Source organism: Neovison vison, chromosome 14 (assembly GCF_020171115.1).
Source record: "Neovison vison isolate M4711 chromosome 14, ASM_NN_V1, whole genome shotgun sequence".
Classification (NCBI taxonomy): domain Eukaryota; kingdom Metazoa; phylum Chordata; class Mammalia; order Carnivora; family Mustelidae; genus Neogale; species Neogale vison.
Window position 1 is genome coordinate 32,388,513 of NC_058104.1, and position 15,947 is coordinate 32,404,459.

Genomic DNA, 15,947 nt, shown 5'->3' on the forward strand with positions numbered 1-15,947 from the left:
TAAAAAAGAATAAAATTAAAGGAGTCACAATTTTAAGTTTTAATTTCCCAATTTTAAATTCCCAGTTTTGAAACTTGCAATGTAACTATAAAGATAGTGTGGTATTGGTGGAGGAATAGACACATAGATAAATGAAACAATACAGGCATACCACAGGTTCAGTTTCAGACCACTGCAGTAAAGCTAGTCAAATGAATTTTTTCATTTCCCAGTGCATATAAAAGTTACGTTTACACTATACTGTAGTCTGTTAAGTATGCAGTCACATTATGTCTAAAAAAGCAACTCATACCTGAACTTAAAAATACTTTATTGCTAAAAAATACTACCATCTGAGCTTTCATTAAGTCATAATCACTGATCACATATAACCATACAAATATAATAATGATGAAAAAGTTTGAAATTTTGCAAGAATTACCAAAATGTGACATATAGATGAAATGAGTTAATGCTATTGGAAAATGGTATCACTAGATTTGCTTGACTCAGGGTTGCCACAGACCTTCAATTTTTAAAAAACACAGTATCTGCAAAGTGCAATAAAACAAGTTATACCTGTAGAGAATACAGAGATAGAACTACACAAATATGCCAAAATACTGTTTCAGTAGTGGAAGGATAAGTTTTTCAACAAATAGTTTTAAACAATTGGACATCAATAGCCAAAACAATGAAACCTCACATCATAATGGATCACAGGTCTAAAAGAATCTACCTCACAGATCTAAAAAAATACATCAAAATGGATCACAGATATAAAAGTAAACTGAGAGACACTTGGGTGGCTCAGTCAGTTAAGCATCTGACTTCAGCTCAGGTCATGATCCCAGGGTCCTGGGATGGAACCCCATGTCAGGCCCTCTGCTTAGCTGGGACTCTGCTTCTCCTTCTCCCTCTGCTTGCTGCACTGCCTGCTTTTGCTCTCTCTCTCTCTCTGTCAAATAAATATATAAAATCTTTAAAAAAAGAAAAATAAAAAAAAAGTAAAATGATAAAATATTTAGGAGAGATCAGAAAATCTTTGTAACTTCATAAAGAGTTAGTTGAAGGATTCTTACACACCATTCATGAAAGAAAAAAATGAAAAATTGGACTTCTGATATATTATTATTTGCTCTTGGGGTTAAAAAAATGCATGCATAATTTTTCACAGTCAACTTAAAATATTTTACTACTTTATTTTCACATCTACACAAGTGAAAACTATACCAGAAAGTGTTGTGATTTATGAACGTATTTTAAAGAACTTAAGAAAACTATTTACCCAGATATTTACCATAGCTCTTGTTTGTAGCCTCATTCTTTTTTATTATGTTCAGTTAGCTACCATATAGTACATCGTTAGTTTTTGATGTAGTGTTCAGTGATTCATCAGTTGCATATAACACCCAGTGCTCACTACAGCACGTGCCCTCCTTAATATCCATCACCCAGTGACCCCATCCTTCAACCCCCACCCCTCTGAAACCTTCAGTTTGTTTCCCAGAGTCCATAGTCTCTCATGGTTTGTCTCCCTCTCTGATTTCCCCCCTCCAGTTTTCCCTCCCTTCACCTATAGTCTTCAGTGCTCTTTATGTTCTACATTTGAGTGAAACCATATGTTAATTGTCTTTCTCTGCTTGACTTATTTTACTTAACCATAATCCCCTCCAGTTCCATCCATATTGGTGCAAATGGCTGGTATTCATCCTTTCTGATGGCTGAGTAATATTCCCTTGTATATATGGACCACATCTTCTTCATCCATTCATCTGTTGAAGGACATCTTGGCTCCTTCCACAGTTTGGCTATTGTGGACATTGCTGCTATGAACATTGGGGTGCATGTGCTCCTTCTTTTCACTACATCTGCATCTTTGAGGTAAATACCCAGTAGTGTGATTTCTGGGTCATAGGGTAGCTCTCTTTTGAACATCCTGAGGAACCTCCATACTGTTTTCTAGAGTGGCTGTACCAGCTTGCATTCCCACCAACAGTGTAAGAGTGTTCACCCTTCTCCACGTCTTTGCCAACACTTGTTTCCTGTCTTGTTACTTTTTGCCATTCTAACTGGTGTAAGGTGGTATCTTGATGTGGTTTTGATTTGAATTTCCCTGATGGTTAGTGATGTTGAACACTTAATTTTTTTTTCTGTTAGCCATTTGTATGTCTTCTTTGGAGAAGTGTCTGTTCATGTCTTCTGCCCATTTCTGGATTATTTCTTTTTTATGGGTGTTGAGTTTGAGAAGTTCTTTATAGATCTTGGAAACTGGCCCTTTGTCTGTAGTGTCATTTGCAAATATCTTCTCCCATTCTGTGGTTTGCCTCTTAGTTTTGTTGACTGTTTCCTTTGCTGTGCAGAAGCTTTTTATATTGATGAAGTCAATATAAAAGTTCATTTTTGGGGCACCTGGATGGCTCAGTCATTAAGTGTCTACCTGTGGCTCAGGTCATGATCCCAGAGTCCTGGAATCGAGCCCCACACTGGGCTCCCTGCTCCGTGGGAAGCCTGCTTCTCCCTTTCCCATTCCCCCTGCTTGTGTTCCCTCTCTGACTGTCTCTTTCTTTGTCAAAAAATAAAAACTTTTTTTTTAAAAGTTCATTTTTGCTTTTGCTTCCTTTGCCTTTGGAGACACATCATGGAAGAAGTTCCTGTGGCCAATTTCAAAGAGTACTGCCTATGTTCTCCTCTAGGATTTTGATGGATTCCTGTCTCACAGTGAGGTCTTTCCTCCCTTTAGAGTTTATCCTTATGTATGGTATAAGAGAATGGTCCCGTTTCATTCTTCTGTATGAGCTGTCCAGTTTTCCCACATGATTTATTGTAGAAACTGTCTTTTTTCCATTGGATATTTTTTCCTGATTTGTCAAAAGATTAGTTGACCATAGAGTTGAGGGTCCATTTCTTGAGTCTCTATTCTGTTCTATTGATCTATGTGTCTGTTTTTGTGCCACTACCACGCTGTCTTGATGATCAGAGCTTTGTAATATGGCATAAAATCAGAGTGATGCCCCCAGCTTTGTTTTTGAATTTCCAAGTTCCAGGTTTCTTCTTCTATCATTTTCCTTCTTTCTAAAGAATTTTAACTATTTTTTAGAATAGGTCTTCTGACAATGAGTTCCCTTTGTTTTCCTTCATCTAAGAATGTCTTTAATTCATCTTCATTCCTAAAGATTATTTCATTTGGTATAAAATTTGGGGTTGACAGTCCTCTCAACATATTTAAAAAATATTTTTCAGTCTTCTGACCTCGTTGGTTTTTGAAAAGAATCCTTGTTTTCTTGTAGGTGATGTATCATTTCTCTCTGGCTGCTTTCAAGATATTTTCTGTCCTTATTTGTCAATACTATGATTATGATATGTCTAAGTGTGGATTCTTTTGGTTTATTTTGTTCGGGATTTACTGAGCATTTTGAATCTGTAAGTTTCTGTCTTTCACCAAATTTGGAGAGTTTTCAACAATTATTTCTGAAAGTCGTATTGTCCCATAAATAAATCTGGAATTTAAATAAAAACTTTTTAAAAAGGATATAGAAAAAAAATTTAAAACATGGCTGCATTAAAACATAAAAATCTAGTCATCAAAAGAAAATCTTATCACCACAAAAAAACTGAAAGGAAAGCCACGAACTGGAGAAATATACCTAGATTCACTTAACCCAACTCCACCACCTTTTGGTTCACATTACCCACAATCCACCACCTTTTGGTAGGTAGGTACAGAGACTTGAATTCAGGGAGACAGAGCTGTGGATACAGTGGTGAGGAAGGAGCCTGCTTACAGAGTGAAATGCAAAATCAGAGCTGTTAGAAGTCTGCTACTGTGGGGGATGTGAACTTACTACAATGCTTACTACAAAACTTACTACAATGCTACAGTAATTAATACAGTCTTGCACTGGCATAAGAACAGGAATAGACCAATGATATAAAATTGAGAGTCTAGAAGTTCACATATTTATGACCAATTTTTGAAAATGGTGCAAAGTACTACTAAAGATACAAAGGTAGTGATCCAAACGGGCACGTGAACCTGAATGTTCATGACAGCAATGTCCACAATAATCAAACTATGGAAAGAACCTAAATGTCCGTCAACAGATGAATGGGTAAAGAAGATGTGAAAATACGTGTGTGTGTGTGTGTGTGTGTGTGTGTATTTAAGAATCTATTTGAGTTTTTTCCCATTTTTTCCCCTCTCTTGTTCAGATTAGGTGATGTCTACTGATCTGTCTTCACTGACTTCTTCCTCTGTTATCTCTGTATCGCTATTGAGCCATCAAATGTGTTATTTTTTTCAAAAGCACAATTTGAAATGATCCCTGCCTCCTGATTTATCTTGTTTTGAGACAGCTTTTTGTGGGCCCCTGGCTGGCTCAGTTGGTAGAGCCTGTGACTCTTGCTTTCAGGGTTGGGAGTTCAAGCCCCACGTTGGGTGTGGAGCCTGCTTAAAAAAAAAAAAAAAAGAAAAGAAAAGAAACTATGAAACAGCTTTTTTTAAAAAAATTTTTTAATTTTTAATTTTTTATAAACATATAATATATTTTTATCCCCAGGGGTACAGGTCTGTGAATCACCAGGTTTACACACTTCACGGCGTGAAACAGCTTTTTGAGATCTAAAACATATACCATATATTCACCCATTTAAAGCATACAATTCAGTGGCTTTTGGTATATTCACAGAGTTGTGTATCCACTACCACAATCAATTATAGGGCATTTTTGTCACCAAAAATAAACTCTGGAACCTTCAGTCATGACTCTATAATTTTCCATCCCACCAGGATTAGGAAAACACTAATCTAAATCTACTTTTAGATTCACCTACCTTTTAGGTAAATGGTTTATGTATAAAATTTTTATTTAAATTCTATGTATATGGAAGTTGTGGTCTTTTGTGACTGGCTTTTTCCACTTAGCATAATGTTTTCAAGGTTCCTCTATGTTGTAGTTTGTATCAATACTTCATTACTTTTCATTGTCAGGTAATAGCCCATTGTATGGATATACTGCATTTACTTTGTATATCCTTCATCAGTTGATGGACATTTGGGTTGTTTCCACCTTTTCTTTTGCCTTTTATAAATTGTACTGCTATGAACATTCATCTCTAAGTTTTATATAGACATAAGTTTTCATTTCTTTTGGTTATATACGTAAGAGTGGAATGAATATGTCCTGTAATAACTATGTTTAACTTTTTGAGGGGATACCAAAAGTTTTTATCTAAATTATCTAAAATTGTTTTACTATTTTATACTCTGATCAGCAGCGTATGAAGGTTCCAGTTTTTCCATGTTCTCACCAGCACTTGTTATCATGAGTCTTTTTGTTTATAACTATCTCAGTGGATTTGAATTGGTATCTCATCGTGATTTTGATTTGCATTTCCCTTATGACAAATTTCTTGTTTTTATATATATTTCACAATGATTGCTATTTAAAATTAAAGTAAAAATTGTTTTGAACCCAGTATCCATTAAGTAGTTACGATACCAATATTTGAAAAACAGTGTTTTTAAGTTTATAGTATTAGGATAAGATTTTATCCATGTATTCCCCCTCAGGAGGAATTATCAGATATTCCCATTATAATGAACATAATCTTTTCTACAGTTCGAGGGTTTGCTTCAGAAATGGAGCTTGAGAACGACCTTAAGTATGATTATGGATCTCATAAAGTACTGGCTGCCATCATTTTTGACACTGACTTCAAAAGCAGCAGTGACCCTCTCCCACTTCAGGTGAGAATGTTATATTTAGAGTTTTCTAAATACATAGTTTTCTAGTAGTTGTACTTCCAGTTTCTAGGATGACTTTGCTATTACTAACCCAATTTTATGGATGAAGCAACCAATTTTCCCAATATCAAACTACTAGTATACAATAGAACAAGAATGTGAATCCAGATCTGAGTAACTAATTTCTGTGCTGTTAATTGTTGGACTATGGTAGGAACTACACACAGAAGGCCTTAGACTCATGGGAAACTTTGACTACTCCGGCATTGCTTCTAGTTCTATGAAGAGTGGTGATACAAGCTACAGAGCAGATGCATTTTCACTAACAAGGAACCAAGCATGTAAAGACAAAAAAAAAATATTTTTCTTTGAATGAAACACATAACTTAAGTCCTTTCATAAATGAACAGAAAAAAGTCCAAGGCTCAGCCACATTGATTCAGAACTAGGATATCCATAAGCACGAGAAAAGATCTGATTATAGCATAGCCCATGGGAAGGAGAAAGAAATACAGTGCCTTGAACTTGGTGTCTGCTTATCAGATCTTGTTAGGCATTCTATCCTGGTGGTGTTAGAAATAAATTATCAATCTATAATTTCTAGACATGGAGCCAAGTTCTATGTTTATAATGCAGATGCATGTTAGTAGAAGGTAAAATGAAAAAAACGGTAGGACAATATATATTCTTTCTGTATGTCCCATCCTTCCATGACTCCATGCTTCCATACCAACTGTCTTCCATTTACTAAGTCAGAATTATCCATATGCTGATAATGGATTTAGGCTCAATAGTATGCATTGGCTCGAAGTGTGTACTTAACATTTCAAGTTTTATTATAATTACTATTTGACTGTATTTGTGTCCCCAGGTATTTGTACTAGATTCCGGCTACTACCTGTATGCTAAACTGAAATAGGCTCACTGCTTGATGTAATGATAGATTTAAATAGGATCCTGTCTCCCAACATAATTGAGAAAATGAATAGGATAAAATAGAAAATTATCTGTCCATAAAGATCCAAGAAAACCACAATTTTGGGGGGGCTCTGATTCATTTATTTACATAATAATATTACATTATATAAAGAGATCACAATTTACTTATCAGTTTTGCTACTGGACACCTGGGATGTTTATAGCTTTTTTTTTTTTTTTTTTTGCTACTGAAACAGTGCTACTATGAACATTAGATACTCTGGGTATATGCTTATACATAGAATTTCTGGGGCATGGTCACATATTAAAATTTATTATATAAATTCTGTTGTTTTCTGTAGTGATGATACTAGTTCAGACTCCCAGCAACAGTGTCTGAAAGTTCTTATTATTAAACTTAATATTTTCAGATGTTTATATTTACTAATTCCATGGATATGAATTAGTTAATTCCACAGTTGTGAAGTGGTATGCAACTTTTGGCTTTAATTTCCATTTCCTTAGTTCCTGATGAGATTAGCATATGTCCATGTTTTAAGTGATAAATTATTCTTTAGTGAGGTATATATTTGATCTTTCCCCCCAATTTTCTGTGGCAAAATCTATTTTACATATTAATTGGCCAATTTCTTTGTATATCCTACACAAGGACCCCTTGTCTTTCATATGTATTACAGGTATATTTTTCCAGTTTGTGGCTTTCCTTTCAGGTTTTTGTTTTGTTTTGTTTTGTTTTGTATGTGGTGATCAGATTTTCTTTTGATGACTAGATTTTTATGTTTTAATGCAGCCAAGTTTTTAAATTTTTTAAAAAGTTTTTAAAAAGTTTTTATTTTTTAAATAGTTTTTTAAAAGTTTTCTTTTTAAAAAGTTTTTATTTTAATTCCAATTAGTTAACAGACAGTGCTTTATTTCTTTCAGGTGTACAATATAGTGATTCAGTAATTCTGTACATTACTCAGTGCTCATTACAAATGCACTCTCTAATCTTCATCACCTATTTCACTCATTTCTCTGCCCACCTCCCCTCTGGTAACATCCGTTCTCTAAAATTAAGACTCTGTTTTTTGATTTCTCTCTTCCTCTTTTATTTTTTTCCCTTTCCTTGCTTGTTTTGAAGAAAACCACAATTTGAATGAGTAAAAACTATCAACTGACACAAACATGGAGATGAATCAGAGGGTGGAACTATCTAACAAAGATTTCAAAGCAGCCACCATAAAAAATGTTTCAACAATAAATTAAAATTGTCTTGAAGTGAAAAAGAAAATCTTAGCAAAGACACAGAAATTATAAACAAGGAATTATAAACTTAAAAATACAATGATGTATTAAAAAAACCTAGTTGAATGGCCGAATAGTAGAAAGGACAGAGCAGAGGATATAATACTGAAGAATAAATTTAGCCAAAGAGGTGCAAGGGGCTTACGGTGAAAACTACAGTGCACTGTTGAAAGAAGTTAAAGAAGTTTTAAATAAATGTGAAGATGGCCAGAGTTCCTGGGTAGGAAGACCTAATATTGTTAAGATGTCTTTGGGGGCACATGGGTGGCTCAGTCGAATAAGTGTCTGACTCTTGATCTCAGCTCAGGTCTTGATCTCAGGGTTGTGAGTTCAAGCCCTGCATTGGGCTACACACAATTTTGTGGAGCCTACTTGATTGTGGAGCCTACTTAAAAAACAAAGATGTCGGGGCGCCTGGGTGGCTCAGTGAGTTAAGCCGCTGCCTTCGGCTCAGGTCATGATCTCAGGGTCCTGGGATTGAGTCCCGCATCGGGCTCTCTGCTCAGCGGGGAGCCTGCTTCCCTCTCTCTCTCTACCTGCCTCTCTGTCTACTTGTAATCTCTCTCTGTCAAATAAATAAATAAAATCTTTAAAAAAAAAAACAAAACAAAAAAACCCAGAGATGTCAGTACTACCCATAATTAACCTACTGTATCAAAAGCTTTTTATGCAGAAAGAGAAAAGTCAGTCTTCAAATTCATATAGAATTGCAAGAGACCCAACTTGTAAAAACAGGTTTAAAAAAGAACAAAGTTAGAGGATTCACACTACCCAACTCCACCACCTTTTGGTTCACATTACCCTCAATCCACCACCTTTCGGTAGGTAGGTACAGAGATTTGAATTCAGAGAAACAGAGTTGTGGATACCATGGTGAGGAAGGAGCCTGCTTACAGAGTGAAATGCAAAATCAGAGCTTTTAGAAGTCTGCTCCTGTGGGGGACATAAACTTACTACAATGCTTACTACAAAACTTACTACAATGCTACAGTAATTAAAACAGTCTTGCACTGGCATAAGAATAGGAATAGACCAATGATATAAAATTGAGAGTCTAGAAGTCCACATATTTATGACCAATTTTTGAAAATGGTGCAAAGTACTACTAAAGATACAAATGTAGTGATCCAAAGGGGCACATGCACCTGAATGTTTATGGCAGCAATGTCCATAATAATCAAACTATGGAAAGAACCAAATGTCCACCAACAGATGGATGGTTAAAGAAGATGTGATACACACACACACACACACACACACACACACACACATATATATACACAATGGAATACTATGCAGCCATAAAAAACCTGAAATCTTGCCATTTGCAACAATGTGGATGGAACTAGAGGTTTATGCTAAGTGAAAGAAGTCAGTCAGAGAAAGACAATTATCATATGTTCTCTCTGATATGAAGAATTTGAGAGGCAGGGTGGGGGTCATGGGGGGAAGGGAGGGAAAAAAATGAAACAAAATGGGACCAGAGAGGGAGACAAACTGTAAGACACTCTTAATCTCAGGAAACAAACCGAGGGCTGCTGGAGGGTAGGGGGGATAAGGATAGAGTGGCTGGGTTGTGGACATTGGGGAGGGTTTGTGCTATGGAGAGTGCTGTGAATTGTGTAAGACTGATGATTCACAGACCTGTACCCCTGAAGCAAATAATACATTATATGTTAAATAAATAAATACTTAAGAAAATGATGCAAAGTCCATTCTATGGGAGAGAACAATTTCTTTAACAAATGATGTTAGGACAACTGATTTTCCATATACAAAAGACTGAAAGTGGGCCACTACTTCACACTATATACAAAAATCAACTCAAAATGGACTAATGATCTAAACACAGGAGCTAAAAACAAAACTCTCAGAAGTGCAGATGTGAATAAATCTTTATGGGGGGTGGAGTTAAGATGATGGAGGATTAGGGGCACCCTAAACTTGTCCCTTGACTATAGCTAATTAGTTATCAAATCACTCTGAGCACCTAGGAAATCAATCAGAGATCCAAGAGAACAAAACTACAAGTCTACAAGTAGAAAATCCACCACCTTTTGGTAGGTAGGTACGGAGATTTGAATTCAGGGAGACAGAGCTGTGGATACCATGGTGAGGAAGGAGCCTGCTTACAGAGTGAAATGTAGAATCAGAGGTTTTAGAAGTCTGCTACTGAGGGGGGTGTGCCTAACTTAAAGGTGCTCAGGTGGTGAAGCAAGGTGGAATTCCAGGTGTGACACCCTGGTCTGAGAATCACCTGGGTCACGAGAACGGGTGGCGACTAAGTGCTGTACTATTCCCAGTATAACAGTGAGTCTAGGTGCCAGCTCTCTGCTCCGTGTTGTCATAAACTGTGAACCACAGTTCACACGGTTCACACAGGCATGGTCCTGCAACCACTTTCCTGGGACAGGCCAGCAAATGGCAGAAATGTAAGTTCTCCCTAGGATGATCAGTGTGGGTCCATGCCACAGGAGTTACTAAAATCTGAGTCTGAAACTCAGTCATGGACCTGAAATAAAAAAACTGGGACTAGGCAGCGTGAAGGCAGGGTTCTGATAGAAACCAGGGTGATAAGAGATTGGTTGCTCTTCTCTGAGCACTCACTGAAGAGTGGAGGGTGTAAACTTCCAACTCTGGGGCTAAGGAGGGGTCTATGCCATATTTATCCCACTCATCATTGCTGAAACCCCTCAGGGAGAAAACAGCACCACCTAGTGGAATCCAGACCCACTTATACCAGCCCCTGCTGCCCTGTGCTCTTGCTAGGCTAAGGCCACCTGAGCATCAGTGCAATGGCTCCCTTCCCCAGAAGAGCAATAAAAACAACTCTCCCACAGTTCATTGATCATAGAGGGCTGCAAAGTTTCAGCTCCAGGGGAAAGTAGTATCTAACCTTCTTTACACTTTAATTCTTTTTATTATTATTATTTCATTTATTTTCTTATTTTTTCAAGTTTTTCCCTATTTTTATTTATATATACTTTGTGTGTGTGCATGTATGTGTGTATAATTTATTTTTTGTTTACTTTCATTATATTTTATTTTACTTTCTTATTTTGGAGTCTAGATTCTTTTAACAAGAAGACCAAACATATGCCCAGGATCTAGTTTTATTGTTGTTGTTTTCTTTTTATTCTTTTCTTTCCTGGACAAAATGATGAGACAAGGGAAATTCACGCCAAAATAAAGAACAGGCATTAGTACTCACGGCCAGGAATTTAATCAATACAGATATAAGTTAAGATGTCTGAATTAGAATTTATTTATTTATTTATTTATTTATTTATTTTAGATTTTATTTATTTATTTGACAGACAGAGATCACAAGTAGGCAGAGAGGCAGGCAGAGAGAGAGAGGAGGAAGCAGGCTCCCTGCTGAGCAGAGAGCCCGACGCGGGACTCGATCCCAGGACCCTGAGATCATGACCTGAGCCGAAGGCAGCGGCTTAACCCACTGAGCCACCCAGGCGCCCCAAGATGTCTGAATTAGAATTTAAAATGAGTATAATTTATTAGCTGGGCTTGGAAAAAAGCATAGAAGACCTTAGCAAATCCCTTACTGCAGAATTAAAGAACTAAAATCTATTCAGGCCAAAATTTAAAATGCTATAAATAAAATGCAGTCCCAAGTGGAAGCCATAAAAAACAAGAATGGATGAAGCAGAGGAGTGAATCAGTGATATGGAAGATAAAATTATGGAAAACAATGAAGCTGAAAAGGAGGGAAAGAAAGGTAACAGACCACAAAGATAGACTTAAGGAACTCAATGACTTCTTAAAATGTAGTAACATTCATGGGGCACCTAGGTGGCTCAGTGGGTTAAAACCTCTGCCTTTGGTGCAGGTCATGATCCCAGGGTCCTGGGATGGAGCCACACATCAGACTTTCTGCTCAACAGGGAGTCTGCTTCCTCCTCCTCTCTCTCTCTCTGCCTGCTTCTCTACCTACTTGTGATCTCTGTCTGTCAAATAAATAAATAAAAATCTTAAAAAAAATGTAGTAACATTCATATCTTGGTAGTCCCAGAAGATGAAAAGAGAGAGAGGGAGACAGAAGTTTTATTCAAACAAGTTATAGCTGAAAACTTCCCTAATCTGGGGAAGGACACAGATATCAAAATCTGGGAAGCACAGAGAACTCCCACTCAACAACAAAAGCCAACCATCACCAAGGCATAGCTTATTCAAATTTATAAAATATACAGATAAGTAAAGAATCCTAAAAGGAGAAAGGGGAAAAAAGTTCTTAACCTGCAAGGGAAGGTATATTAAGTTCACAGCAAATCTGTCCGCAGAAACTTGGCAGGCTAGAAAAGAGTAGAAGGAAATATTCAACATACTGAATGGGGGAAAGTCTGCAGCCAGGAATACTTTATCTATCAAGGCAGTCATTCAAAACAGAAGGAGAAAGAAAGAGGTTATCAAAACCTAAAGGAGTTCATGCCACTAACCCAGCCCTGTAAGAAATTTTAAGGGGGATTCTTTGAGTAAAGAAGAAAAACGAACAAAAGCAACAAAGACTAGAAAAGACCAGAGAACATCACAAGAAACACCAACTCTACAGGTTAACACAATGGTACTACATTCATATCTTTCAATAATCACTGTGAATGTAGATGGACTAAATGATCCAAGCAAAAGGCATAGGGTATCAAATGGATTTTAAAACAAGATCCATCTATATGCTGCATACAAGAGACTCATTTTAGACCTAAAGACATCTGCATATTGAAAGTGAAAGGACAGAAAACCATCTTTCATGCTAATGGATGTCAAAAGAAAACAGGAATAGCCATACTTACATCAGAAAAACTAGATTTTAAACCAAAGATGTAAGAGGACATGAAGAAGGGATTTATATTATAATTAAGGGGTCTATTCATCAGGAAGATCTAACTATTATAAATATGCCCCCAACTTGGGAGCTTCCAAATATATAAGTTAATTAGTAATAAACATAAAGAAACTCATTGATAATACAATAATTGTAGGGGACTTTAATACCCCACTCATAGCAATGGATAGATCATTGAAGCTCAACAAGAAAACAATGGCTTTGAATGTCAGATGGACTTAACAGATATACTCTGAACATTTCATCCTAAAGCAGTAGAATACACTTCTTTTCAAGTGCGCATGGAACATTCTCCAGAATAGATCATATACTGGGTCACAATTCAGCCCTCAACTTGTACAAAAAGATGGACCCCACAGCACTATGAAACTGGAAGTGAACCAAAGGAAAAATTTGGAAAGACCACATATACATGGAGACTAAAGAACATCCTACTAAAGAATGAATGGGTTACTCAGGAAATTAAAAAAGAATTTTAAAAATATATGGAAGCAAATGAAAATGAAAACAATAATTCCAAACCTTTGGTGATGTAGCAAAGACAGTCCTAAGAAGATAGTATATTGCAATACAGGTCTATTAATACAGGTATATTGCAACGCCTCAAGAAGCAAGAAAAGTCTGAAGTACACAACCTAACCTTACATCTAAAAGAGGTAGAAAAGGAATAGCAAATAAAGCCTAATGCCAGCAGAAGAAGGGAAATAGCAAAGATTAGAGCAGAAATAAATGATATAGAAACAACAACAACAAAACAGTAGAATAGATTAATGAAACTAATTAGCTTCTGCTTTGAAAGAATTAATAAAATTGATAAACGCCCAGCAAGACTTATCAAGAACAAAAGAGATGGGATGCCTGGGTGGCTCAGTCAAGTGTCTGCCTTCAGCTCAAGTCATGAATCCAGGGTCCTGGGATCGAGTCCTGTGTCAGGCTCTCTGCTCAGCAGGAAGCCTACTTCTTCCTCTCTGCCTGCCACTCTGTCTGCTTGTGCTTTCTCTCAAATAAATAAATAAAATCTTTTTAAAAAGAGAGAGGACCCAAATAGACAAAATCATGAATGAAAAAGATCACAAACAAACCCAGAGAAATGCAAAGAATTTTCAGAGAATACCATGAAAAATTGTATGCCAACAAACTGGGTAGTCCAAAAGAAATGGATAAATTCCTGGAAACCTACAAACTACCAGAACTGAGAAAGGGAGAAATAGAAAGTTTGAACAGACTTCTAATCAGCAAAAAAAAAAAATTGAATCAGTAATCAGAAATCTAAAAAAACCAAAGTGCAGAGCCAGATGGGTTCCCAGGGGAATTCTACCAGACATTTAAAGAAGAGTTAATACCTATTTTCCTCAAAACAGTTTCAAAAAATAGAAATGGAAGGAAAACTTGCAAACTCATTCTACAAAACCACCATTACCTTGATTCCAAAATCAAAGACTACACGAAAAAGAAAAATTACAGGGCAATATCCCTGATGAACATGGATGCCAAAATTCTCACCAAGGTACTAGCCAATAGGATCCAACAGTACATTAAAAGAATTATTCACCACGATCAAGTGGGATTTATTCCTGGATTGCAGGGATGGTTCAGTATTTGCAAGTCAATGAACATGATACACCACATTAATGAAAGAATAAAAACCATATGATTCTCAGTAGATGTAGAAAAAGCATTTACCTTTTCAGGTTTTCTAGTATTATCAATATGATTTCTGTTTTCTGACTGTAGCTTAAACAAATGTATAGCTATCTGTCGTGTACAGGTTCCACCTTTTGTGCCATCACCTTTGAGCAAGTAGGTTGATTCCCAAATATTTATACTACAAATAATGTTATAACAAACTTGTTCATGTTTTCTTTATATTGTTGGAGGTGTACAAGTCTGTTCCTGGAAGTAGGATTGCTGAATCAAACCATAAATGCATGTGTAGTTTTATTAAACTTTACCATATTCTCCATTATAGTTGTGTCATTTTGCCTCCCACAACCAATGTATTAAAGTGCCTGTTTGTCTACAGCTTCACTCACAGAGCTTCTAGTGTGATGGGTAAGACATAGCTCTGTAATTTTCATTTGTATTTATTTCATTGTATGACATTGAGAAGCTTTTCATATGTTTATGGGTCATATGTGTATGTCTTTTTGTGAACTACCTATATTCTGAGAGGACTTTAGATATTTTTATGATCAGAGGACTAGTGCTTTCAGTCACTGTAATTTCTTTTTTTTTTTTTCCAATTTATTTATTTTCAGAAAAACAGTATTCATTATTTTTTCACCACACCCAGTGCTCCATGCAAGCTGTGCCCTCTATAATACCCACCACCTGGTACCCCAACCTCCCACCCCCCCACCACTTCAAACCCCTCAGATTGTTTTTCAGAGTCCATAGTCTCTCATGGTTCATCTCCCCTTCCAATTTACCCCAAAGCACATACCCTCCCCAATGTCCATAACCCTACCCCCCTTCTCCCAACCCCCCTCCCCCCAGCAACCCACAGTTTGTTTTGTGAGATTAAGAGTCACTTATGGTTTGTCTCCCTCCCTATCCCATCTTGTTTCATGGATTCTTCATATGATCTCCCTAATATGAGGGAGTGGTGATGCAACATGGGGGCTTAAGTGGGTAGGAGAAGAATTCAGTCACTGTAATTTCTAAGTGTTCAGAATCACTGACATCAGATGACTCTCATCTTTCAAACCATGTGTTTTCCCATTTGGACTCAACTTTTCTTTATTTTTAATATGTACATTTCAGTTTTATATGGTTTTAAACATGATTTGTTTCCTATTGCTGCTTCTAGGTAAAATATCATCTGCGTTTTGTGAGGATACAGAGATCTTTGATGTGGCCAGAGAGACTGGGCTGGAAGACATCCTTACTCTTTCCTGTTCATCCCTCTGTAGGACCCAGGAATGCAGATTATGATGATGGAGGAAGTCCTGGTGCGCAAATCGTCAAACATCGTTATTTCATTATCTCAGTTGCATGTTTACCTACACATATGGTTATATGTATGTTTTATACATGTATATACCCATTGTATATATGTTCTTAACTTGTAATTTTTAAATTTAATTTATATTTTATCAAAACTACTTTCAATTCTATACATAAGTGGTGGTTTAGTGTTTT

At 36.5% G+C, this 15,947-nt stretch overlaps 1 protein-coding gene across 1 annotated transcript in view; it reads left to right on the forward strand.

Annotated features, from left to right (window-relative positions):
* Nucleotides 1–15,947, forward strand: part of LOC122895475 (phospholipid-transporting ATPase ABCA3-like) — a 169,910-nt gene that overhangs the window by 928 nt on the left and 153,035 nt on the right. The window contains exons 3-4 of the mRNA XM_044232902.1: nt 5,601–5,728; nt 15,616–15,757. Coding sequence (XP_044088837.1) covers nt 5,601–5,728; nt 15,616–15,757 — 270 coding nt within the window. The remainder of the gene's footprint in view (nt 1–5,600; nt 5,729–15,615; nt 15,758–15,947) is intronic.